At 41.8% G+C, this 26,924-nt stretch overlaps 1 protein-coding gene and 1 pseudogene across 7 annotated transcripts in view; both read left to right on the top strand.

Moving 5' to 3' along the window:
* Positions 1-4,423: 4,423 nt before the first annotated feature.
* The window catches only part of GARIN2 (golgi associated RAB2 interactor family member 2), a 41,622-nt gene continuing 19,121 nt past the window's right edge, over positions 4,424-26,924 (top strand). For 3 of the 7 annotated variants that reach the window (XR_007727249.1, XR_007727248.1, XM_050797045.1), the window contains exons 1-6: positions 4,425-4,933; positions 10,518-10,604; positions 11,383-11,566; positions 16,482-16,681; positions 17,930-18,482; positions 21,628-21,875. Coding sequence is in view for 5 of the 7 variants with exons in the window: in XM_050797045.1 (XP_050653002.1) it covers positions 11,408-11,566; positions 16,482-16,681; positions 17,930-18,482; positions 21,628-21,875 (1,160 nt within the window). In the remaining 2 variants the exon portion in view is untranslated. Of the gene's footprint in view, positions 4,934-10,517; positions 10,605-11,382; positions 11,567-16,481; positions 16,682-17,929; positions 18,483-21,627; positions 21,876-26,924 lie in introns of those variants that run through there. The other 4 variants (XM_050797044.1, XM_050797042.1, XM_050797043.1 and 1 more) reach the window with 3 other exon arrangements.
* Positions 11,618-14,380, top strand: LOC126958670 (splicing factor 3B subunit 4-like; annotated as a pseudogene).

Genomic DNA, 26,924 nt, shown 5'->3' with positions numbered 1-26,924 from the left:
AGTGATCCGCCCGTCTCAGCCTCCCACAGTGCTGGAGTTACAGGCATGAGTCACCACACTCAGCCTACAGTCTATCTTCTTAAACTCCTAAGTTATAGAAACAAAATAGGTATAAGATGTTTGGGAGACTGAAAAAGTACTGATTTAAGGCCCAAAAGTTATTAAAGTTATTTGGTATTAAAGTTCTTAAGTACCAAATTAAGAGTCTAGATTTATTCTAGAGACAATAAAACCATTAGAGATTATTGATCAGGGATGTATCATGATCAGAGATATCCTTTTAGGGAAAATGCTTTGGCAGCCTTCAGGCAGATAGACTAGAATGGAGAGAAATAAATGAAAGACACCAGTTAAGTTATAGCAATTGTGCAGGTGAGGGGGTAGAGGTGATGATGATGGTGATGGGAAGGTCCCAACAGATGGATACATCTCTGGAGAGAAAAGAATGGAAAGAATTTTATGGCTGATTTCAAGTTTTGGAAAGGAAGTTAAAGAAGGGAGAGATGATTCAAAGTCTCCCCTCTTGGCTGACTGAGAAAATGTTAAACATTAACAAAAAGAAAGAAAAAATGAGTTTTATGGAGGAGTTGAGTTTGGGCATGTGTTTGAGATGCCAGGAGTGCTAAGATAGACATGTCCCACTGGCATTTGAAAGTACAGGTTAGGGGTTCACAGAAGAGTTACTGACTCGATACAACCTTGGGAATCATTCACATAAAGGTGGCATCTGAAATGCAAGGGTGGATGGAAACGATTATCAAGAAAAGCCTTGCCAAGAGAAGAGGACAGGCCTTGGGGTGTTGGAGGAAAAAGCCATGAGTGGCATCAGGGGAAAAACAGTTTGTAGAAGAGAAGAGAAGGAGTGCAGGGTCCCACAAACCAAGGAGGAGAGTCTCAAGAAGGATCAACTGTAAATGCAAAAGAAATACCAAGAAGAATGAAGGCTCAAAAAGCCTTATTGATTAGGCAATTATTTGTGAACTCTAAGAGTGCACTTTTAGTAGTGGGTTAAGAGCAAAAGCCAGATTACAATCTAGAAACTGTGAACATGAATTCTTCTGAATTTGTGTGTGAAAAAAGAAAGACAAAATAGTAGCATGAACTGATAACAAAGTGGAGGGAAGATTTGGTTTGTGGGTTTTGAAAGAGAAACAACAGTGGTGGGCATATTAACAATGCAAGAGTAGTATCCTAAAAGGAGAAAGAAGAGGAAAGAAGGGCTGGATTTAAGGACCCTGGTGGCCCAATTCAGCTGGGAAAGAAAAGGAACATTTTTCCTTCTGAGTTAGAAAAAGGAGAAGATATGAACACACTTGAAGTGGAAACAGGGGAAATGTCATTTAAATGTTAAAGTTCAACAAAATATTTCTACTTGGCACCGTGGACATCAATTTTATCTAATCTATTTGCATTTATTTGACTAAAATTATATAAGAAGCATATTACAAGTCTTTTTTGTCTTAGTAGTTGATACTTACATAAAAGGCTATAGAAGATGTTTTCAGGTTTTGATTATATCTGTGTAAAAGTTAAGCAGTTCCTTTTTAACCAGATTTTTTGGTTCTGTGTTTTGGTTGTTTCAAATCATACCAGAATGAAAAAAAGAACATAAGCCGGCGATGTTTATCAAGTAAATGCTTGGTGATGCTGCATGTTACAGCAGGTAGATTCTTTTGGATGGCTTTCATATTTAAAAGTATTTGCTAATCAAAAAATGTTGTAGATCTAACCTGTTAGCAATTCTTGATCTTCATGAAACCCTAACAATGTAAGTCATTATCATTCCCAATTATAGAAAGTGGGGTAGGGGGTTATACAAGTATAAGATTCAAAGTAAATAAACTGTATGTCTTGTTATTCCAATGAGGATGGGTCTACCTTAAATAACGCATTGCATTCTGACATGTTTATAAGAAGCATTATGCTTGACTCTCTGTGTTACGTTGTTACAGAATTCATCAATAACTTGGCCTAGAACCAAAAAGTTAAAGACTTGCTCAATCCTGTCCATTTTGTATGACCAGCTACCAGTATTTCTCCTGCAGTCTTTTGAAATCATTCATTTTATTTAACAAGCATTTCTTAAGCTCCTACAGTATGCCAGGCTCCATGTTAGGCACTGAGAATACAATGATGAATGAGACAGTCTCAGATATCTAAGTGAAGAAGAGAGATTATGAGAAAGGAAAACAATTTAAATGCAGGTTAGGAAAAGTATGTGAAGAACATTCAATGACATGTTAGACAGTGACTGGGTGGAAGCCTCAATCAGATTCAGTGGTTGTGTCAGGATCCAGCCATTTTTAAAGAAGCAGAAATCACATTAAGTATTTCAACAGAGAGACTTCAATGCAGGAATATGTTAAATAGGTGTTGGAGGCCTAGAAAAAAAGCACAAAGGAAACACAGATATCAGAGACAACTAGAAGAAGCAACTCCCACAACTAGGGCTGCGGAGTTGGAAGGGATAGGTTAGGGGAATCACAGCCTGGAAGCTCAGAGGTCGGACCCGTTGGAGCCAGGACTCAGCCCTCTAAGGAGAGGGCGCTGCCCAATTGCTGATTCTGAGAATGTCAAAAACAAAAACAAAACAACCAAAATGCAGGCTAGAACCAGTTGCTGTTGCCCAGGTGACACTGAGAGAAACAGCAGGTCAACTAGAGGGAACACAAGTCATTTCTTCCCTCCTATTTTCCAGCCTCCTCTGGTCTAATGCAACCTATTATTGAACCTAACAGAAAGCTAGCTGGAGAGAGAAATGTAGTTTGCAGAGCTCCAGCAATTCAATGCAGAGTATGCTGTGGTGCATTTGCAGCTGAGAGACAATCAATGACCAAGTGATTGAGAAACAGCTCTCTAAACAGGTGACATCTGAGCTGGGTTCTGAAAAACGAAAATAAGCCCACATGTGAAGAGCTGGGAGATGAGCTTTTCAGACAGGAAATGGCTTAAAGAATGCAACATCAGGAAGGAGACAGAAGTATGATGAGGGAGTGGTGTAAGTGGTCTGAAATATAGTTGGAAAGAACTGAAACCAGGATGGAGCCAGATCATGCTCACAAATATATAGGCTCTTGAGTTTAATACTAAATATATACACATACCTTATGATACATGTCACATATTCTAAAAGCATTAGGAAGGTACTGAACATTTAAAGAAGAAATCATTTACTAAACAGTTTAATACGAGGCACCATGCTAACCAAGGTTTCCTGCAAACAAGCACCTCATTCTTTCTGCCTCCTACACCTGTTCCTCTGCCTGTAGTTTGTTTCCAAGTTAATGGCACCGTCGTCATTCACCCAGCTTCCCAAAACTCTGAGTCACCTTTTCCCTCCCCACATCAGTGAGTCACCAAATTCTATGGACTCTACTAATAGTTCCCAAGTTAACCCCCTCCTTTCCATTGACACTGCCACTGCCACTACCATGGCTTTAGTATCTCCAGAATTGCCCTTCCCAAATCTATCCTCCACTCTGCTCTCAGAATAATCAATTCAGAACATAAATCTCTCCATGTAACACTATTTATTAGAACTACTGGAGCAGATGAAGTCTCAGCACCTAGTTATGGCTTTCAAAGCCCTCCACAATCTAGGCCCTTCTTCCATGAACTTCATTTTTTTTCTCCTCTTCAACTTTACGTAACACCAGACCATTTGTAGTTACCCCTCAAAACCCTGTCATTTCATGCCTCTGTGCCTTTGCTCAGGCTGACCAATCTTTCAGGATTTAGCTTGGATATTAGCTCCTCCATGAAATTCTCCCTAAATCCCCCAATTGGACTAAGTGCCCTTCATCTGTGCTCCCAGAATCCCCTGTCACCTCTCCATCTTATCGCTACATAACACTGAAATACTCTGTTTACATGACCCCTTCTCCACTTGATGGTAAACTTCTTGAGTGCAGAGACTGTTCATCTTTGTGGTCCAGCATGGCATGATGCACAGGAAATAGTAAGTACTCATTACTGAGCCGACTGAAAGAATGTACCTTGCATTGCACTCACCAGGGACTGAATGTGGCAGGAAACCTTCATATCCCAAGCTTAGGACATGCAGCTAAGAAGATCCCATGCAGGCGTGAACAGGCAGGCCCATCTCATGAGGGACAAAGAGGGCTAATTGCTCACAGACCTCAATTTGACAAAGTGCCACAAATTCAGACTTACAATCTCCAAATGAAGTTATACATACAGTTTTATATTTTGTGCATCTTTAAAAGCATTTCTTTCTTTCATTAGAGATGGGGTCTTACTGTGTTGCCCAGGTTGATCTCAAAATCATGGGCTCAAGCAATCCTCCTGCCTTGACCTCCCAAAGTGCTGGGATTGCAGGCGTGAACCACTGTGCCCGGCCTCAGCTCTGTTTCTAAGCAGTTTCCCTCTAAAAATGCTATATTCTTTTGATGCTTTTCTTCACAGAGTCTCAAAGTGCCTTAAATACGTTTAAGTCTCTGAAACTTAGGATACAGGGAAATTGAATAATAAATTATCAATTGAATGATCAATGATGTAAAATATGATATTTTTTCCGTGGTTATACTGTTGCTAAATTGAATTTTCTCTCCAAGAAATCTTCTGAAAACTTCACACCACCACCTGAATGCCCACTCCCGAGTGGTCGGGGCTCCACGGGAATGCTGACCACACTTCCTCTCAGGGGCAGACCTGCAGGGCTGCTCCTCCCCAGTGCCCTTCTTCTCTTACTGTGAGACTATGTCAGCACATTATGATTATGATGCAGCAGCAATAGAACAATGCCCAGAGCAGCCTGGACTGCGCTTCTTTTACTAAGTGGTTATTTGCCTGCTGGGTAGACATAAACACCTGCTAAAGAAATGTGAAAAGAGTGGAAACGTGCTGTTTGGAGATTATTTTCCTAGTCGACATCCAGGAGATCTCCAGAGATCTATTTCAGCCCCATCTGTTGGTAAGTGACTCTCTCATTACTGCAACTTGGGTTTGAAACTGATAGAGAAGAAAATGAATAGTTCAATTAATTCTGGTAATTCGAGGGCAGAATGTCTATTTTTTTTCCATCTTCCTCTTCTCCTTCTAGTTTTATTTCTTCTACCTCAACCAGAACAAGCAGAAAAGCCGAGAGACTTAACACCTGGTGACTGCTTTTCTTTTTCTTAGAAATAATTTCATTGAGAGTTTGAGTTTGAAATGAAAGCATGTTTTCTGGATTGTTTTCATTTTTTTTTTTTTTTTTTGAGACAGTCTCGCCTTGCCACCCAGGCTGGAGTGCAATGGCACGATCTCGGCTCACCGCAACCTCCCAGGTTTAAGCGATTCTCCTGTCTCAGCCTCCCCAGTAGCTGGGATTATAGGTGTGCCATCATGCCCAGATAATTTTGGGTTTTGTTTTGTTTTTTGAAGTAGAGACAGGGTTACAGGCACTGGCCATCATGCCCAGCTAATTTTTTTTTTTTTTTTTTTGTATTTTTGTAGAGGCGGGGTTTTACCATGTTGGCCAGGCTGGTCTTGAACTCCTGACCTCAGGTGATCTACCTGCCTCAGCCTCCCAAAATGCTGGGATTATAGGCGTGAGCCACTGTTTTTTTTTTTTTTTTTTTTTGAGACATAGCTTCACTCTGCTGCCCAGGCTGGAGTGTAGTGGTGTGATCTCGACTCACTGCAACCTCTACCTCCCGGGTTCAAGCCATACTTGTGCCTCAACCTCCCAAGTAGCTGGGACTACAGGCACACACCACCATGCCTGGCTAATTTTTATGATATTAGTAGAGATGGGGTTTCGTCATGTTGGCCAGGCTGGTCTCAAACTCCTGAACTCAAGAGATCCACCTGCCTTGGCCTCCCAAAATTCTGGGATTACAGGCGTGAGCCACTGTACCCGGCCTGTTTTTAAATTTTGATTTTTCAGACTGTTATCCCAATATTTTCGTCCATAAGAAAAAATTCTCAAAGACTGAGAATTGAATAAATTTTGGGGGAAACAGCCTTTTTTAATTACTCAGATGTTTCAAGATTCAGAACACAAGGCTTTCTCTTCAAAGCTGAAAGGTTGGGCATGGGGATATCATTTTCAAGAGATAGGGGCCACAACAGTTAGCCTCCTGCAAAGGTGCAACCAGAACTGCAACCTAGAATTGTACTGGACCTAGCCTAAAAATATGTTTATTAGTATAGTAAGAATGTTGGGAAAAATCACATAGGTAAATGCCACACTTCAAAGTGCTGGGAATAATTAACCTCAAAGCTCCAAGGACTACAGAGAACAACTTTAACAAGTGACAGGTAAATGCTGTCATTTAAGAGCTATCATGTAGCCAGGTGTGGTGACTCACGCCTGTAATCCCAGCACTTTGGGAGGCTGAGGCATGTGAATTACCTGAGGTGAGGAGTTTGAGACCAGCATGGCCAACATGGCAAAACTTTGTCTCTACTAAAAATACAACAATTTGCCAGGCATGGTGGTGGGCACCTGTAATCCCAGCTACTCAGGAGGCTGAAGAATGAGAATCACTTGAACCCAGGAGGTAGAGGTTGCAGTGAGCCAAGATCGCAGCACTGCACTCCAGCCTGGGTGACAGAGCGAGACTCCATCTAAAAAAAAAAAGAGCCATCATGTAATTACAGACAAATAACACAGTAAAAAGACCACATGAGAATCCAGGTAGTGGGTTTATGAGTGTTCACTATAGAAATCTTTCAACTTTGCCAGAAGTTTGAAACTGTTTATAATAAAATATTGGAGGGAAAATACCACATTGTAATGGTAAACAGGAAACATTTGTAGAGGACATTTTGGGGGCATGTACAGACATCTCTCTGAATTAGGCAGTCAGAAAAGCCAACCAAGACAGTGCAACACTGGTTCTTCAGATTCCCACTCTCTCCCCTTCCCAATGGCCATGAACACTCAAGCTGTCACATTTCCAAAAAGTTCCAGATGACTGCGTTTATCCCCAGGAAAATAAAGGCACCCCACCTCTACCACAGGGTGAATGCATCCCATATTTGTATCTAAGAATAGTAGTTCTCAGCCCAAATGGAGCCTTGATCATCCTTGAAACAGTATACACAGATAGGGAAGCCCTGACGACACCACGGAATGTCTGAAGAGCAGCTGAAGTGACTCCCTCTTGAAACGCATACAGCACATTGCCTCTCTGTGCTTGGTTTTCCTATAGAACAACTAGCATTGGTTTCTGATCTATAATCTGATTTAATAAGGAATCTCTCTAACTTTTCTTTTACTAAAAGTAGCCAACTACACTTTGTCAAATGAAAATTATACTGTAATTCTGCAGAAAAGTACAACCTAATGTAGCTATCTGCTGAATGAATCACCATTCAATTGGAACTTGAAAAACAGAGAAAGGATTGAGAGGGAGAAAAAGTACTGATTAAAAGAAGTAACAAAGACCATAAGGGATCAGCTAGTGATAGGACGAGCTCATCCATCTCAAATAAAACTCCATTCTTTGTGCCATCCTTGCTCTGCGGTTCAGCAAAAGCCCTTCCCTGCAACATGGCTCTTCATCCTGCCTGCTTAATTAGATGAATAGGACGTTGAATGGGCCCAGCAAAAGGCAAACATTATTGGCAAAATATAAGCTATGATTGTGAAGACTGATACACAATCCTGATAGAATAAATTATGACAAAAGATTCCATGTGTCTGTGCCACGGAGCTAGCTCTGTGTTTCCATGATAGCCCATAACAACCCTGCTTTAATTCTGACTTTCATTCAGCAGGTAGTTCTGTTTCTTGCTTTCTTTTTTTTCCCTAGCTAACACCTTGAATAATCAACATGTATTTTTGAGTCACCAAAGTTAATAATGATATCTTAGTAAGGTGATTGGATCAGAGGGTGGGGTCTGAACTGATTGTCAGGTTTGATTGCCTGTCTCTACTGTGCCCACACACCAAGAAGGCAAAGCAGAGTGCAAGGAGCTTATCAGGAGAGAACCCAGAAACCATCTGTTTCTTTTTAAAAGAAAATCATTTCTTAAGCATCAGTTTAACTACTGGCCACAATTACTTTTGCAACTCTTTACAAGAGATTGTCACGTTCCAAATAGCTTGACACCATGATTGATAACTGCTGTTTAAAAAAAAAAATAGTTAATGTTATGGGGATACATTAATATATATTACATACATTTTAACATATATTACTTACATATATGTGTGCATATATATATAAAGAAATTAAGTAGGCCAAGCACAGTGGCTCATGCCTGTAATCCCAGCACTTTGGGAGGACAAAGTGGGTGGATCACTTGAGCCCAGGAGTTTGAGACCACCTGGGCAACACAGGAAGACCCAATTTCTACAAAAAATTTTAAAAATTAGCTGGACGGTTACGTGTACCTGTAATACCAAATACCTCAGGAGGCTGAGGTGGGAGGATCACTTGTGCTGGGGAGGTTGAGTCTGCAGTGAGCCATGATCACACCACTGCACTCCAGCCTGTGTGACAGAGCAAGACCCTGTATCAAAAAAAAAAAAAAAAAAAAAAAAAAAAAAAAAAAACAGGCAAACAAAAAACAGAGAGAAAGAAATTAAGTGAAAAATCTATTTGTAAAACTGGAAAGACATATACCAAAACTTGAATACTGTCTCCAGATATTCCGAGTGAACCTAAGGCCAGGCACAGTGACTCACACCTATAATCCTAGCACTTTGGGAGGCCAAGGTGGACAGATTGCTTGAGCTCAGGAGTTTGAGACCAGCCCGTGTAACATGGTGAAATCCCATCTCTACAAAAAATACGAAAATTACCCAGGCGGGATGGTGCAGTGTTTTTCCAAAACAGTGCACTCTTTCACTTAACTCTGTATGAACAAGAGTTGACTGCTGCATCTCCTCAAATCTAAGATCCACCAATTATTAAGATATATCATTATTTTATGTGCCAGTAAGAAGGAAAACATGCTGCTAATTATAGAACTTAATGCTTTATTTTTGGGTTTTTTTTTTTGTGTGTGTGTGTGTGTGTGTGTGTGTTTTGAGACAGAGTCTTGCTCTGTCACCCAGGTTGGAGTGCAGTGGCACGATCCCAGCTCACTGCAATCTCCACCTTCCGGGTTCAAGCAATTCTCCTGCCTCGGCCTCCCAAGTGGGCATATACTGAGAGACCTCCTAGAGAGGCCTTTAGGAGTAGCTGGGACTACAGGTGCATACCACCACGCCTGGGTAATTTTTGTAATTTTTAGTAGAGATGGGGTTTTGGCATGTTGGCCAGGCTGTTCTCAAACTCCTGACCTCGGGTGATCTGCCCACCTTGGCCTCCTAAATAATGCTTTCTTATGGGAATTTTCCCACACAATATCTAGCTCTTGCTCCTGTGCCATCATCCTCTGTGCATTTCTTAAAGGGCTCCACTCTAGTCTTTAGGACCTTCTTCTAAGCCTCCGACAAGTTTCATACTAGAGCTTTCTTCTTTTCTTCTTCTCTTTTTCTTTTCTTTTCTTTTCCTTTCTTTTCTTTGTTTCTTTCTTTTTTTTTTTTTTTTTTTTGGTAGAGTTTTGCTCTTGTCGCCCAGACTGGAGGCTTGGCTCACTGCAACCTCCACCTCCCATGTTCAAGTGATTCTCCTGCCTCAGTCTCCTGAGTAGCTGGGATTACAGGCACCTGTCACCACGCCAGGCTAATTTTTATATTTTCAGTAGAGACAGGGTTTCACGACATTGGCCAGGCTGGTCTTGAACTCCTGACCTAAAGTGATCTGCCTGCCTTGGCCTCTTAAAGTGCTGGGATTATAGGCGTGAGCCACCACGCCTGGCCAGGAGCTTTCCTAATCTTACTAGAAGATGTCAACAAAAGGTTTTCAGGTAATCGTACGGAGCACATTTTAAAGAGCAATTAAATGCAACCCAGGTAATACAATCTGTACTGCTTCCTTTGCCACATTATCAAATATCCTCATTGGTCGTAGGAGCTCAGGATTCCACTGTTTGGCAGTTTCAAGCCAATTATGAGCTATGGACTCATGACTCTGGTTGCACTCACCAAAAGACCATGGTGAGGATCATCAACAACAGCTTAGCTCCGACATAGACAGCAGCCTCGGACTCCGCTTCACCTACCCAGTATACTTAGAAGAATTCTAACTCTTTCTAAGGCCTTGACCTCACACTTGAAATAACAGTAAGGTTTAGAATTGAAATTAGTTTCTTTTGTATACAAATTAGTGCCTTTTTTTTTTTTTTTTTTTTAGACAGGGTCTTGCTCTGTTGCCCAGGCTGGAGTGCAGTGACAAGATCATAGCTCACTGTAGCCTCAACCTCCCAGGCTCAGGTGATCCTCCCACCTCAACCTCCCAAGTAGCTGGAACTATAGGCATGCACCACCACAACCGGATAATTTCTGTATTTTTTGTAGAGACAAGATCTTGCTATGTTTCCCAGGCTGTTCTCAAACTCCTAGGCTCAAGTGATTGGCCTGCCTTGACTTCCCAAAGTGCTGGGATTATAGGTGTGAGCCATTGTGCCTGGCCTGTATACATTTGATTTTCTTTTTGTTCTTTCTTTTACAAAAGATTCCATCATGAAAAAGAGGAAGCTCAAACTGAAGTGAGTTAAAAACTTCATCTCCTAGAGAAGATTGTGGCTCAGCCTGAGTTGAGGTGAGATTTGACAGTTCTTACAGATAAACCATGTGGGCTGCATGGCTACATCCTCTCCTGCCCTTTTCTCTCTTCCTTCCTTTCCCTCTTCCTTCCTCTTCTACTTACTTTACTTTCCAAGATTATTTTCTTCTTTCTCTCTCCTGGAGACTCGATGTACTGAAGATGTTGCCTATAGCAGTGGTCACCTTGGAAGCAGGGACCAGTTTTGTGGAAGACAATTTTTCCACTGACTTAGAGTCTCATAAGGAGCACACAACCAAGAGCTATGCCTCAGTTATGGGTGAATAGTCTGGAAAAAGTGTTCTCAGTTTAGTATAGCTTTGATAACCTACTTACAAAAAAGGGATTGGAGAACCCTGCATGATGAAGAGGGTACCATTACTTTGGAAGATAGAAAATAATGGTCTGTGGGGGAATATATTGAGAGACCTCCTAGAGAAGCCTTTCCTAATACCCTAATAAGTGTCTTAAAGCCCTATACCCCAGTCATTTTTTATTATATGTATCTGTTTTCAAGTCCTGATAGTCCCTATCATCCAACATCTTGTTTGAGTTTCTTTTGGCTTGCTTACTACCTGTCTCCCCATAGAGTGTAAGCTGAATGAGGGCAGGGATCTTATTAGTCCTGTTTAGATGTATGTATTAATACAAGTGCCTGGTGCAGTGCCAAGCATATCACAGATATTGATAAAATTTGCTGAGTTAATAAATAAAACAATTTAATTATGATATTAAATTCTCTCTGTACCCATTAATTGTGTTTCCATTCCCTCAGTTTTTTATGTTTATATGCAAGTGCAATGAAGAAGAACACCAGCAAGTCTACCACGAGGATCAATGAGCAAGATGCTCTCTGCACCCCACACTCCCATGATCCAAGAGATCTTCAAAGTATGTTGGATGGAGGAGAGTATGCCCCTTTTGTATCTCCTCCCATGTTAGAGAGCAATTTTATCCAGGTAAATCATATTCAAGGCCTGAGTTAAGTTCCAATAACTTCAGTAATTTTCTCAAAGAAAACTGAAAAGGATGGTAGGAGAATTGTTTTAAATGTGCCAAGGGAATGTGTGATATTACTAAAGAGAACAATTTGGGAACTTCAAAAAACCTGAAATAATTACAGCGTTAAAGGACATTTACTTCAAATGTCCCCAAAACTCTTATGAAGGACTTCTGTCTTAACTCTACGGTAATTGCCATTCCATCATAATCTTCCCAAAATTACATGAAGCCGTTTTTGGCATTTTCCGCCACAGGGAAACATACAGATAACTTCTTAGGTGTAGAAGACATTCTAAAGAACATCTATGACACAACTAGGGATTACAATGAATCTTAACTCTTAGTTCTGAAGGTAAAATATAATTGTCAGATGGTGTCAGGGAGAAAAGCTTCCTTCTCATAAGAATGTCCCTACATTATGAATGAAACTGCATTTCTGTGCATGTGGGAGCAACACTAACTTTTCTCTAAACATTCAACATTAAAATGTTCTGACAAAGAAATGGTGAAATGAGTTCAATGATGGGGTCATACCTCTAAAGTTTCTAGAAATTCCTTAACAAAGTCTTAACACTAAACACTGAGCTATTACCTCTAACTCTTAACACATTCGAGCAGCTGCTTAGCTGATTTCACAGAGGGGTGACAAGGGAAGACAACAGACACTTCAAAAGGTAAGGAGAGGATGGCAGGAGCTCTTTTGCCATGGCTGCCAGGCCAATCTCCGAGTAGAACCAGGATGCCACTGTGTACGTGGGGGGCCTGGATGAGAAGGTTAGTGAACCTCTGCTGTGGGAACTGTTTCTCCAGGCTGGACCAGTAGTCAACACCACATGCCAAAGGATAGAGTCTGGCCAGCACCAAGGCTATGACTTTGTGAATTCTTGAGTGAGGATGATGCTGACTATGCCATTAAGATCATGAACATGATCAAACTCTATGGGAAGCCGATACAGGTGAACAAGACATCAGTTCACAACAAAAACATGGATGTAGGGACCAACATTTTCATTCGGAACCTGGACCCTGAGATTGATGATGAGAAGTCGTATCCTTTAAGTTGCACAACCCCACCTGGTTAGCATGTCTTTGGCAGTAAGTTACCAAGATTCCTGACCGAACAGGTTTAAATGAAAAAAGAAAAACAATTAGGCTGGCTTGAGGCCAGGAGTTCAAGATTGGCCTGGGCAATGATACTTTCAGCACCTTTGGGGTCATCTTACAAACCCCTAAGATTATGTGGGACCCTGACACAGGCAACTCCAAAGCTTATGCCTTCATTAATTTTACTTCATTTGATGCTTCGGATGCAGCAATTGAAGCCATGAATGGGCAGTACCTCTGTAACTGCCCTGTCACCATATCTTATGCCTTCAGGAAGGACTCCAAGGGTGAGCGCCATGGCTTAGCAGCTGGACGACTTCTGGCAGCTCAGAACCTGCTCTCCCAGCCTGACCGCCCTCATCAGCTGTTTGCAGATGCACCTCCTCCACCCTCTGCCCCCAATCCTGTGGTATTATCATTGGGGTCTGGACTTCCTCCACCAGGCATGCCTCCTCTTGACTCCTTCCCACTCCCAGTGCTGCCTCCTGGAGCCCTCCCACCTGGGATACCCCCCACCATGCCCTACCACCTATGCCTCCTGGGGCTGCAGGACATGGTCCCCCATCAGCAGGAACCCCAGAGGCAGGATATCCTGATTATGGACACTCACGAGCTCACCCATTCCCACCAGGAGGGGTGCCCTATCCAGGGATGTCTCAGATGCAGCTGGCACACCATGGACCTCATGGCTTAGGACATCCCCATTCTGGACCCCCAGGCTCTGGGGAGCAGCCACCACCCCAACCACCACCTGGAATGCCTCATCCTGGACCTCCTCCAATCGGCATGCCCCCCAAGGGTCTCCATTCGGATCTACCATGGGTCACCCAGGTCCTATGCTTCCACATGGTATGCGTGGACCTCCTCCACTGATGCCCCCCTCATGTGTACACTGGCCCTGCCCGACCCACACCCTATGGCTACCAGCCTCTCCCTCCACCCAGACCCACTCCCCAGCCACCAGTTGCCCCTTGAGACCTGCTTTGGAGCCCTCTCCCTCAGTAAATTCACATTTTCCTTCCTCCTGTTACATCTTCCCAATATCTTTTTGATTCCTTAGAACAATTAGAGATGCTGTAGCTCCTTGGGGCTAAGGCACTAATCCCTTTCAGCACCCCCACCCCATTCCCCTTTTCAATGTAACTTTTTCCACAGGAGGTATTTCTTTTTTATGTTGGTCCTGAGTATTTTGCAAATGCGCAGAGAAAATAAAACTAAACTGCTTGTTCTAAAAAAAAAAAAAAAAATGGTAAGGAGACTTCATCTTCCATAAACACATTCTCTGCACTCATACTTGAGTACTAGTGTGAGCTACCCACCTCCAGTATACCACAGGCAGGAGGTGAAGCCTCCCAAAATATCTAATGTTTTAGTGATGTCCCTAGAACACATGTAACAAGTCATGATTTGATGTACTTTACCTTCTACATACTTCTTTCCTACTAATCATGTTTTTACTTTTCCACCTTTCATCCTGTGCCCTTTCCAAGTTAGTTAACTTTTGCACACTCTAACGAAATTACATAGTTCTTGTCCAACACTGGGGGTAGTTAGCAGTCTATAGGTCAGATGTAGCCCCCTATCATAATTTGATAAGTCGTGTCCTTCAAATTGCACAACCCCACCTGGTTAGCATGTCTTTGGCAGTAAGTTTCCAAGATTCCTGACTGAACAGGTTTAAATGAAAAAAGAAAAACAATTAGTCTGGGTACAGTGGCTCATGCTATAATCCCAGCCCTTTGGAAGGACAAGGCGGGAGGATCGCTTGAGGCCAGGAGTTCAAGATTGGCCTGGGCAACAAGGGAGATCCCACCTCTAAAAACATTTTTAAAAATTAACAGGGTGCAATGCTGCACACCTATATTCCTAGCTACTCAGGAGGCTAAGGAGGTAGGATTGCTTAAGCCCAGGAGCTCCAGGCTGCAGTTAGCCAGGATGGCACTACTGCACTCCAGCCTGGATGACAAGACAAGACTTTGTCTCTAAAAACAAACAAATAAATATTTTTTTAAAAATTAAAAAGAAAGCAATTATCTCAAATAGAGTGAAAGAGCCCCAGGGCATCAGCTCACTCCCAGTAGAAGACTCACGTTCTCTTTTTTTGTTCTGTCACCTTCAAGCCAGTTCCCCTCAGGGCATCACATCCAAACAGGACAGTGACAGCTGCCAGCAGTAGAAGATATTCATCTCATCCTGGTGGCTCTGTCTCCTGGTGGCTCTGAGAAAGGTTTTCCAGGATTGGAGGAGACCCCTCTATGTCTTGCTGGTCACACGCCACTGCTGAAACCAGTCACTGGCAAGGGGTGGAGCGGAACCACCACTACCCATTTAAGTTAATCAGGATTTAATCCCTGAGCTGGGTCATTATCCCTGAGCCATGATATTGGACAAAACCAGGATTCTGTTAATCTGGAAGAAGAGGGGCACAGTTTGGGTACGTTATCAATAGTGTGAGCTACATCCTCTTTCTTTCAATGATGTATTTTTTAATTGAACCAGTTATCATACAGCTGAGAAACCACAGTGTAGCTCCTCTCTGCCTTCCTTCATTTCCCTGTCTGCCCATCCTCCAGTCTCTTCTTCTACCAAGTGGCAGAGATTTTATTGGCCAAGTTTCTTGGACTTTGGAGGTTTTATACATGCTCTTCCTCTGCCTGGAAACCTCTCCTCCCCACCCAGCCAGTTTATCTCCCACATGGTTCAGGTATCAGCTAGAGGTCTCTTCCTCCGGGGAGACTTTCATGACCCCATATCCAGGGGTGTGCTGGAACTGGTCGATTGGTAAGTGTTCAGGAAATTTGCAAGTCAGTTGTTAAACACAGCCTTTTTAAAAAATAAATTATAGACCAGGTGTGGTGACTCATGCCTATAATCCCAGCACTTTGGTAGGCCAATGTGGTTGGATCACCTGAGGTCAGGAGTTTGAGATCAGCCCCATCAACATGATGAAACCCCATCTCTCCTAAAAATACAAAAATTAGCCGGGCTTGGTGGCACGTGCCTGTAATCCCAGCTACTCAGGAGGCTGAGATAGGAGAATCACTTGAACCCGGGAGGCAGAGGTTGCAGTAAGCCGAGATCACGCCACGGCACTCCAGCCTGGGCAACAGAACAAGACTCCATCTAAAAAAAAATTAAATTCTTAAAAATTAAATTTTATAAACATATCTAAAATAAAGGCAATAAATATTCAAAACTCATTGTTCCTATTCTTTTACTACATTTTACTATTGTCTATACTTCTAAGGTTATAAATATAAGAGTTTGGCAAGAGTTTGTGGAATTTATCAATTGGCTCTATGGAATTTAAACTAAAAACTAAAGAATATTGCATATTATTTGTAAATGTGTGTGCTGCTTTTCTTTTATGTCAGTAACATTTTAAACTTATGTGTAAATGTGTGTACCTTCCAAGACCTAGCTGTTACCAGAATATCACTGCCTATCTCCCCACTCTAAGCTAAGTCAAGTCCTCTGTTATGTGCTCCTGTAACATCCTGAACTTGTACTTGGTAACACTTCTTACAGTAATAATTAGTCACATACTTAAATTGTTTAATGTTTGCCTTCCCTGGTAGACCCCCACGGGTCAGAGACTGTGTATGTTCCCTGTGGTATCTCCAAGAATTAGCATGAGCAAGTGAAGGAACAAATACATCATGGTTCATTTCTCCTTTATTTCCTGCCCTCTTCCACTTCTCAGGCAAGCAAGGTTGTCAAAGCCACACATTTCATCGTATAATGCCTTTTCCTGTTTTCTGCACTCAGGTTAACAGGAGAGGTGAATCCATTTACCTTCATAACCGAGCCAACTGGGTGACCGTAGGCATCTGTTCTTCCAGTTCCACCCACAAGATCCCTAATGTGATGCTACTGGCACATCTGACACCTGGTTCCCGGAAAGATACAGAACCCCTATTTAAAAGTCTCCTGACATCTCCTCCTGCAGAGAAACTGGTGCTCACCAGGTGAGTTACAAAGAGAAGAGGTTAAAGATCTCTCAGAATATGTGCATTATCCCTGCGGATCTGAAATTAGAAACACAGATGACAATTGCACCAAAGGAGCATCTCACTCGCATTCCCTGCTGCAAATGACAAAGGGGAGCATCCTTAAAGACGGGTGAAATAATGTATGACAGTGGATATCAAGCAGGCTGTTAATTTTTTAAAAACTAAATCTAATTAACAGGAACTGAAGACTCATAATAAACTGCCTTTCTAGAACATGCCTCCTCTTTCACAGCATCCCAGCTTCCAACAGTTAGCTCTGGTCTTGTCTCAGCCTCTAACTTGGTCTATGATCGTGAGCAAATTGCTTGACTTTAAGTTAACTTTGAAGGATTAATTTAAATGGAGACCTTCTCATGATAAATAGTTGACATTCTGATGTGTTTTGTTTTTGAGATGGAGTCTTGCACTGTCACCCAGGCTGGAGTGCAGTGGCACGATCTTGGCTCACTACAATCTCCACCTCCCAGTTCAAGCGATTCTCCTGTCTCAGCCTCCCGAGTGGCTGGGACTACAGGCATACACCACCATGCTCAGCTAATTTTTGTATTTTTAGTAGAGACAGGGTTTCACCATATTGGTCAAGCTGGTATTGAACTGCTGACCTCAGGTGATCCACCCACCTTGGCGTCCCAAAGTGCTGGGATTACAGGTGTGAGCCACTGCACCCAGCCTATTCTGACATTTTTATACATCAGAGCCTTAGGTATATGATTAAGATGAGATGGTCCTCAGGAGCCCTTACCCAGACCTATCTGGGAGACAAGTCGGTGTCTTGAGTCTCACTCTTCAAACTACTATAAAATATAAGAAAGAGGCTGGGCAAGGTGGCTCACACCTGTAATCCCAGTACTTTTGGAGGCCAAGGCAGGTGAATTGCTTGAGCCCAGGCATTCAAGACCAGCCTGGGCAACGTGGTGAAACCTTGTCTCTACAAAAAAATACAAAAATTAGCCAGGCGTTGGTGGTACCTACCTGTTGTGCCAGCTACTTGGGAGGATGAGGTGGGAGGATCACTTAGGCACAGGATGTCAAGGCTGCAGTGAGCCATGATCACACCACAACTGCACTCCAGCCTGGGCAACAGAGTGAGACCTTATCTCAAAACAAACCAACAAACAAACAAACAACTATATATATAAGAAAGGCCTTTTTATAAGCCTCCAATCAGGTTTCCAAATGATGTTACCATGTGCTTGTTTGCAGGTTTCTCCCTCTGCAGTTTGTGACTCTTTCTGTGCATGACGCAGAGAACATGCGCCTAAAAGTAAAGCTGGTGAGTGGTCGAGCCTACTACTTACAGCTCTGCACTTCTGCATGTAAACAGGACACCTTGTTTTCTCAATGGGTGGCCCTCATCTCCCTCTTGAATCAGGAGAAAGCGAAAGTTTCCAAAGTGTCAGAGGTTTCAAGTCTCTCAGGAATTACGAATAGCACAGACGTCACAGGCTCCACGGACGTGATGGATATCACAGCGTTCACAGCCATCCTGACCCCGTACATGTACGCAGGTAGAGGCCCTGAACATGTCAGGGACAGCATAGATTTCTCAGAATTCACAGACATCACCGACATCACAGATGTCACAGACCTTCCAGAAAATGAGGTCCCAGAGGTCCCGGATATAAGAATTGTTACAGAAGTCATAGAAGTCAGAGAAGCCACAGAAGTCACAGACCACTCTGATATTACAAACTGCTCGGGAGTCACAGTGGTGTTTGAAAACAATGACTTAATCAGGGCCAAGCAAGAGGAGAAGGTACGTGTCACTGAAGGCTTTCATGTTTTAATAACTGAGAACTAGAGTGATTACCAAGATCACACTTCTTGGTTAGCTGACATTGATTATCAAAATGCTATGGAACCTACCTACTCTGAGTAACCCAATTTTAATAGTGAGATTCGATCTCTGAACCCTGGTGTAAAGGAGTTGTAAGATGTCTCCTGAAATAGGCAGTGACAACCGTTAACATAAATCTTAGCCCAGCATCCGAAATGGAAAGAACCTTGGAATCAGAATCAGAACCAAGTTAGACTCTCAACCTGCAGCATATTACTTGTGTGACTTCACCCAAGTCACATAATCCACATGAGCCTCAGTTTCCTCACTTCTAAAATAAGGATATTAATACAATGTAAGGGTTATTTTCTGGTTTAAAAATATATAGCAGTACCCAGTACCTTGAAGGATGGGATGGAATTTCTATGGGTAAACATGAGGATGGAAATAGGATAATAAAAAACAAAACAAAATGAATGGCTTTAGAAAAGGCCAGAGAGTGGAAAAACACAGAGTCATGTCCAAAAATGTTTCATTCAGTTGGGCTAGAGGATAATATATATGGAGAATAGTAGAAAATAGGACTGGAAAGTTGCTTAAACACCTTGAGAGCCAAATTTAAAGTGAGAACTCTTTGGGCAAACCTTAGTGACCACAGTCTCCTGTGTAAGGGAATGAAGGAGCTGTGTTTTTAAAAGATTAATCTAATGGCAGGATGGATTATAGGTAAAGAGATCTGTTTGAAGACTACTGTTGAAAAACTTCCTCTAGGTCCACAATAGAAAAAAGGCCGGTGCAGTGGCTCACACCTGTAATCTCGGCACTTTGGGAGGCCAAGACAGGTGGATTGCTTGAGCTTGGGAGTTCAAGACCAGCCTAGGAAACATGGCAAAACCCCATCTCTACTAAAAATATAAAAATTAGCTGGGCATGGTGGTGTATGCCTGTAGTACCAGCTGCTAGGGAGGCTGAGGTGGGAGGATTACTTGACCCTTGGAGGTAGAGGGTGCAATAAGCCAACATCGTGCCACTGCTCTCCAGCCTGGGTGACAGAGTCACACCCTGACTCAAAACACACACACACACACACACACACACACACACACACACACACGAAAAGAAAAATGGTAGGGCTAGGCACGGTGGCTCATGTCTATAATCCCAGCACTTTGGGAGACCAAGGCGGGCGGATCACCTGAGGTCAGGAGTTTGAGACCAGTCTGGCCAACATGGCAAAACCCTATCTCTACTAGAAAATAAAAATTAGCTGGTGTGGTAGTGGGCACCTGTAATCCCAGCTACCTGGGAGGCTGAGGCAGGAGAATTGCTTGAACCTGGGAGGTGGAGGTTGCAGTGAGCTGAGATCACGCCATTGCACTCCAGCCTGGGCGACAGAGTAAGACCCTGTCTCAAAAAACAAACAAACAAACAAAAAACCTAATTTTTAATTAGGAAAAATTCAAATAGTTCTACACAATTTTTAATGATAGGAGGAAAATGCTTATAATAAAATGTTAAGTGAAAAAGGTAGGAGACAGAACTTCAAGATGATCTAAGTAGACATAAACAAAATAAATAGAAAGATCAGAGTGAAATGTGCACAGGAGTAGTTGTTTCTGGGCAGTGGCATCATACAAGCAATAATGTATTATTATTAGTATTATTAGTATTATTAGTATTATTTTGAGACAGTCTCACTCCATTGCCCAGGCTGGAGTGCAGTGGCAAGATCTCAGCTCACTGCAACCTCCACTTCTCAGGTTCAAGCGATTCTTATGCCTCAGCCTTCCAAGTAGCTGGGATTACAGGTGCCCACCACATGCCCAGTTAATTTTTGTATTTTTAGTAGAGATGGGGTTTCTCCATGTTGCCCAAGCTGGTCTCAAACTCCTGGCCTCAAGTAATCCACCTGCCTTGGCAAGCAATAATATTCTACCTTTAGCTTTATTCATTATAGGATTTTCCAAATATGCTACAATAAATATGTATGACTTTCATTGTCAGGGAAAAGTTTTATCTTTAAGGAAGAAAATTATTACATCATTTTAAAGGAAATGCAGTAGAGGTATATTAGGCCATTCTTGCATTGCTATAAAGAAATATCTGAGGGTGGGCAATTAATAAAGAAAAGAGGGTTAATTGGCTCATGGGTCTGTAGGTGGTAAAGGAAGCACAATGCTGGCATCTGCTTCAAGCGAGGGCCTCAGGGAACTTACAGTCGTGCGGAAGAGAAGGAGAGCCAGCACATCACATGGCCAGAGAGAGAGCAAAAGAGAGAGGAAGGAGGTGCCAGGCTCTTTTAAACAACCAAATCTCGCATCAACTCAGAGTGAGAACTCACTCATTACAGTGAGGACAGCACCAAGCCATTCACAAGGGATCTGCCCCCAAGACCTAAACACCTCCCACTAGGCTCACTTCCAGCATTGGAGGTCACATTTCAACATGAGATTTTCAAGTGACAAAACATCCAAACCATATCAAGAAGTAATGGACTAGGCAGGGGCAGTGGAAAGAAGAAGGTGCGGACAGGAAGGACATTAGAAAGCCAGCTTTAGGGCCTGCTGACCAACTGCCTTGAGTCCTGAGTGATTCTGAGCAAATCAGAGAGTGGCTAGGAGAGGTGATACATTAACAGAAACTGGGAAATTAGGAGCAGGGTGGGATTTTAGGGTATTAAGTTTTAGATACAGGTTCTAAGTCTTTTGACAAAAAAAAAAAAAAAAAAAAAATCTCTTATATTATGAGCCCCTGGCCCCTGTAACCTATCAGATGCTCTAAGTAAGACCAAACTCAGACTGGGGAATCAGTGGCATTTCTGGGAAACATTTATTGTGCTGTAATGAGATGCCAACTGTCTTCTGTGAGGTGACAACACGAGCTTGGGAACATGTTGTGTCAGGCTGCAGTGGGGCAGGCCCTGGCTCCCACACAGCCTGCCGCCAACACACCTGGGGCTGTCCCCATAGTCGTGCCACTCTAAGCCTCTCTCCCTCCTTACTACTCCTCACAGGTGTTAAGTGACGATGAATGAAATGCTGCCTGTATTAGATACTGCTCCACAAACACCTATTACCTGATGCTCTTCTGTTACCTGATTTGCTGCTGCTTTTTATTTTTAAAGGAAAAATTGAAAAACATTCTGAAGCCTGGGTGTCTACAAGATACAAAAAGTAAGAGTGAGTTGAAAGAATCCTCAAAACATGTCACCATCTCAAACATAACACTGACTTTTGAAGGTAAAAGATATTTTCAAACTACCTTGACTCCAGTAGAAAGTGAGGCAAATACATCCAAGGAGATGGAGAATAAGACCTCTGAAGAAAAGACACCTGATTTTCAGAGCACGGCTCTCGAGGCTGAAGAATCCAGGTATGTGAGGCAGGAACATGCCAAAGGAATTCTAAGACATGAAATATTAATAAAGAAGTGTGTGCTTTAGTCTCTTAACTCAGGCATCTGCCACTGAAGATTCTCAGAGACAGATGTAGTATAACTGAATGATGATATAGTCAATTCTGAATGACCCACATTTGGTTCAACCTTGGCTAATTTTTATTTTCCAACTTCTCATGTTTCTCAATTGGCATTCTGGGCTGTCTACCTGATGTCAATTGTTGTATGTGCTTCAGGAAATATAACAGAGGCCGGGTGCGGTGGCTCACACCTGTAATCCCAGCACTTTGGGAGGCCGAGGCAGGTGGATCGCCTGAGGTCAGGTGTTCAAGACCAGCCTGGCCAACATGGCAAAACCCCGTCTCTACTAAAAAAATTAGTCCGGTGTGGTAGTGGACATCTGTAATCCCAGCTACTCGGGAGGCTGAGGCACGAGAATTGCTTGAACCCTGGAGGTGGAGGTTGCAGTGAGCTGAGATCGTGCCACTGCACTCCAGCCTGGGCGACAGAGCAACACTCTGTCTCAAAGAAAAAAAGGAAAGAAAATAGAATCACAGTGTTCACATATTTAGGAGTTGGAGTCATATTGACTTTGATAGTGATTATGGGTACTTTTAATTTTATTAAAGGTACATCTCTATACTTCTCTATATTTTCCTCTATACATGTTCTCTATGTATCCCTTATCCTTCTCTACACTTCCAACTAATAACTTTTTTGCTTTTTTCTTTTTTAAAGACTAGTCAAGTGCAGTAATGAGAAAAGGAAAAAGTTAATTCTACTTGTGACAATAAATGCTAAAATCTTACAGTCTTAGCAGGGAAAATACAGCAAGCTTAGTATAAAATTAAGGGAACGGTTAATATTAATCATTATTAAAATATAAAAGAGCAGAAAAGCCGTGATACTATAAATACATTGATAAAGTTTGATATTCTTGATCACAGAAAAGATCCACATAGTAGTGAGTTTTCCTTTAGCACAATAAAGAATATTTACCACAAACCAGAGCCTATACTTTTTTTTTTTTTTTTTTTTTTTTTTTTTTTTTGAGATGGAGTCTTGCTCTGTCACCCAGGCTGGAGTGCAGTGGCACAATCTCGGCTCACTGCAAGCTCCACCTCCCAGGTTCACGCCATTCTCCTGCCTCAGCCTCCTGAGTAGCTAGGACTACAGGCGCCCGCCACCACGCCCGGCTAATTTTTTTGTATTTTTAGTAGAGACGAGGTTTCACCGTCTTAGCCAGGATGGTCTCGATCTCCTGACCTCGTGATTCGCCTGCCTCGGCCTCCCAAAGTGCTGGGATTACAGGTGTGAGCCACCGTGCCCGGCCGCCTCTAGTATTTTTAATGAAGAAATTTATAATTGTTCTATTTAGAACTTAGAACACAACATGCTGAAAAGCCCATCTCTACAAAAACTACAAAAATTAGTCAGGAGTGGTGGTGCATTCCTGTAGTCCCAGCTACTCGGGAGGCTGAGGTGGGAGGATGGCTTGAACCCAAGAGGTCAAGGCTGCAGTGAGCCACGATTGTGCCACTGCACTCCAGCCTGGGTGACAGAGTGAGACCCTGTCTCAAACAAAAACAAAACTTAGAACAAATTAGGAGTGTTCTCATTAACATTTCTATGTGATATAAAAGTTTCTAGCAATCTGATAGGACTCAGAAATACAAAGAAAATTATGCATTTTTAAAATCACTCTTTGCAAATGGCAATTCATATTTAGAAAATTTGAGAAACAACAAAAATTTAGTTTCTTTTGGAAGGCTACAGATTATAAGATAAACACAAAAAATAGTTTTAATTTACATGCCAAAAATATACTGAAAAAAGGGTGTATTTTTCAACATCAACAACAAGAACCAAATATTTAGTGAGGCTGATACTCTTATCTATATAAACGGAATTACAAAACTTTAATGGCAGAAATAAAAGACAACTTGAATAAGGACAACTAGATTCTTCTTCTGCATAAGTAGATACAAATACAATACCAATTAACATCTCAATAGGATATCTCATAGAAATCATAAAATTGTATAGAAAAAAAAGGATGTGGAAAAGATAGGGGTAAACATCTCAAGGAAACAGGGTAGGAGGGGAGTGAGGGGTAAAACACTACACATTGACTACAGCGTACAGTGCTTGGGTGATGGGTGCCCCAAAATCTCAAAAATCACCACTAGAGAACTTATTAATGTAACAACAACAACAACAAAAATCAGGACTGTTAGGTTCACATTTAAAACTGTTTTAAAAAATTCACTGACACAGATGTTTACCCCTATCTTTTCCACATCCTTTTTTTCTATACAATTTTATGATTTCTATGAGATATCCTATTGAGATGTTAATTGGTATTGTTGAGTGCTTAGCATTACACTAGGTATGACTACTTCCCTGGCTTGGTTGAGGATAAAATGTCAGTCTCCCTGTTCTGTGCCAGTGCTGACAGATACTTAATCATGCATTTGGAGACTGTTGTTTCTGGCTCACCTATTGCAGGCTCTTAGCTGCTTTCTCTGTTTCATTTGTTATGTATTTAATCTTATAAGCTGTCTATCATTGGCTTGTACAGAGGATAAAGCTAAGATGATAGCAGGAGAGTCTCCAGTTCTTTCACTTAAAGTTTCTGTCTACCCAACTGGATAATAAGCACCTTGCAGGCAGGGAGCCTCTTCTTGGTATGGTATCCTTCACACCTCTTAGAACACATGCTGGACACAGAGAAGGGCTCAAAACTGGCCTGGTGAATTAAAAGAACAGTGGTAATATGTTACTATAATTTTAGGAACTATTTTGTACATGGTGAAAATATTTTCATTATAAACTTGGGACTTACAAAGACTGCCTAATATAAAGGAAAGCAGAAATGCTAGGATCATTGTTTTGCATTGTTAAAAAATATTCTATTATGCATTCAAAAAAAGTTTTCCAGTTCCTATACTATTATTTCTTCTCTCTAATTTAGCATATTTGATTTTCCATAGTAAAAAGTTAAAGAAAAAAATCTCAAGGAAACAATTGGGATGAAAAATGTCTAAGGGCTACTCAGTCCTATAAAATCTTAAGCCATGTTATAATTAAATGGCCATCAGAACTACCAGTGCAAAGTTTCGAATATAGAAATAAAAACATAACCAGGCACAGTGGCTCATGCTTGTAATGCTAGCACTTTGGGAGCCTGAGGTGGGAGGACGATCCTGGGCAACTTACCGAGACTGTGCCTCTACAAAAAAGATTTAGAAGTAGCCAGGTGTGATGGCACATGACTATAGTCTTAGCTACAGGGGAGGCTGAGGCAGGAGGATCTCTTGAGCCCAGGAGTTCAAGGTTACAGTAAGCTATGAACATGTCACTGCACTCCAGCCTGTCTCAAAAAAAAAAAAAAATACAAAAATAGATCCAAACTGATATGAATTCAAAAGAAGCATGGAAAGAGGCTGGGTGCAGTGGCTCACACCTGTAATCCCAGCATTTGGGAGGCTGAGGCAGGTAGATCATGAGGTTAGGAGTTCAAGACCAGCCTAGCCAAGATGGTGAAATCCTGTCTCTACTAAAAACTACAAAAATTAGCCAGAGGTGGTGGCAGGCACCTGTAATCCCAGTTACTCGGCCCAGAAGGCAGAGGTTGCAGTGAGCCGAGATCATGCTACTGCATTCCAGCCTGGGTGACAGTGAAACTCCGTCTCAAAAAAAAAAAAAAAAAAAAAAAGCATGGAAAAAGCAAAATTCTAGGAAAATGTTGGTCAAAGATTTATGATGTACCATAAAAAAATTTCAGATAGGAAAAGAGTAAATTATTTTAAAACTATAAGGAGCCAGAAGAAAATGGAATGGTATCATTGCCTCATTTACAGAGGAAAGATCATTTATTGTCCACTGATGCAATAAAAGTAATTCAATGGCAGAGTTTGCATCATTCACTCAAAAATATTTATGAGCACTTCCTATGCACTAGGCACTGGGGATACAGCACCAAAAATGATCAAGTCCCTATCTCATGAAGTGTTTTATTCTAGTGGGGGACACAGATAATAAACCAATACAATATGTTATGCCAGCTAGAATGTGCTGTGATGAAAATAAAAAGAGAGAGAGAGAATAGAGAGTGAGAGTGATTAGAAGAGGGTGGAGAGATATTTTATACAGGTGGTCAAGGCCATTTGAGCAGAGACCTGAGCAAGTGTGAACCTCTGGGGGAATAGAGTTCCAAGTTAATTGATTGCATAACAATTACAAATCTCTGCCAAATAAATCATTTTAAAAAATACATTCATAAATGTATGACAACAGAGTTGCAGGGAAAGCATAATAGACCGGGTGTGGTGGCTCATGCCTGTAGTCCCAGCACTTTGGGATGCCAAGGCGGGTGGATCACGAGGTCAGGAGTTTGAGACCAGCCTGGCCAACATGGTGAAACTCCGTCTCTACTAAAAATACAAAAATTAGCCAGGTGTTGTGGCTGGTGCCTGTAATCCCAGCTACTCGGGAGGCTGAGGCAGGAGAATTGCTTGAACCCAGGAGGGTAAGGTTGAAGTGAGCCGAGATCGCGCCATTGCACTCCAGCCTGGGTAACAAAGCAAGACTCCATCTCGGAAAAAAAAAAACCAAAAAACGAAAAAAGTATAATAGATTACCTTTATATATAAGTAGTTTGTAGGAATTTATAAGGGATCCAATTAACAAACGATTTAAGAACATAAATAGAAAATTTACTCCAGAAGACAACTACTTGAGAAGGAATCAACCTCACTAATAATTAAAGAAATACTAGTTAAGCAATTACCAGTTAGCTTTTCATTAGGTGTCAACAACACTCTTGGTGTCACTATAAATGATTGTCAATTCAATTCACACCCCAAATGTTTGTACTCCTTTACTTATGGTAACATGTCAAAGAAATAATTCAAAGGGGAAAATAACTTATCTGAACATAGCATTTCATATTGAAAACCTGTAAGTAATCCAAATGCTCACTAGTGAGAAAATGGCTAACCAGGAAATAGTATGTCAATTTCG

This window comes from Macaca thibetana, chromosome 7 (assembly GCF_024542745.1).
Source record: "Macaca thibetana thibetana isolate TM-01 chromosome 7, ASM2454274v1, whole genome shotgun sequence".
NCBI classification, from domain to species: Eukaryota; Metazoa; Chordata; class Mammalia; order Primates; family Cercopithecidae; genus Macaca; species Macaca thibetana.
The sequence above is the reverse complement of the archived record's forward strand: the minus strand, read 5'-3'. Positions and strand labels throughout refer to the sequence as shown.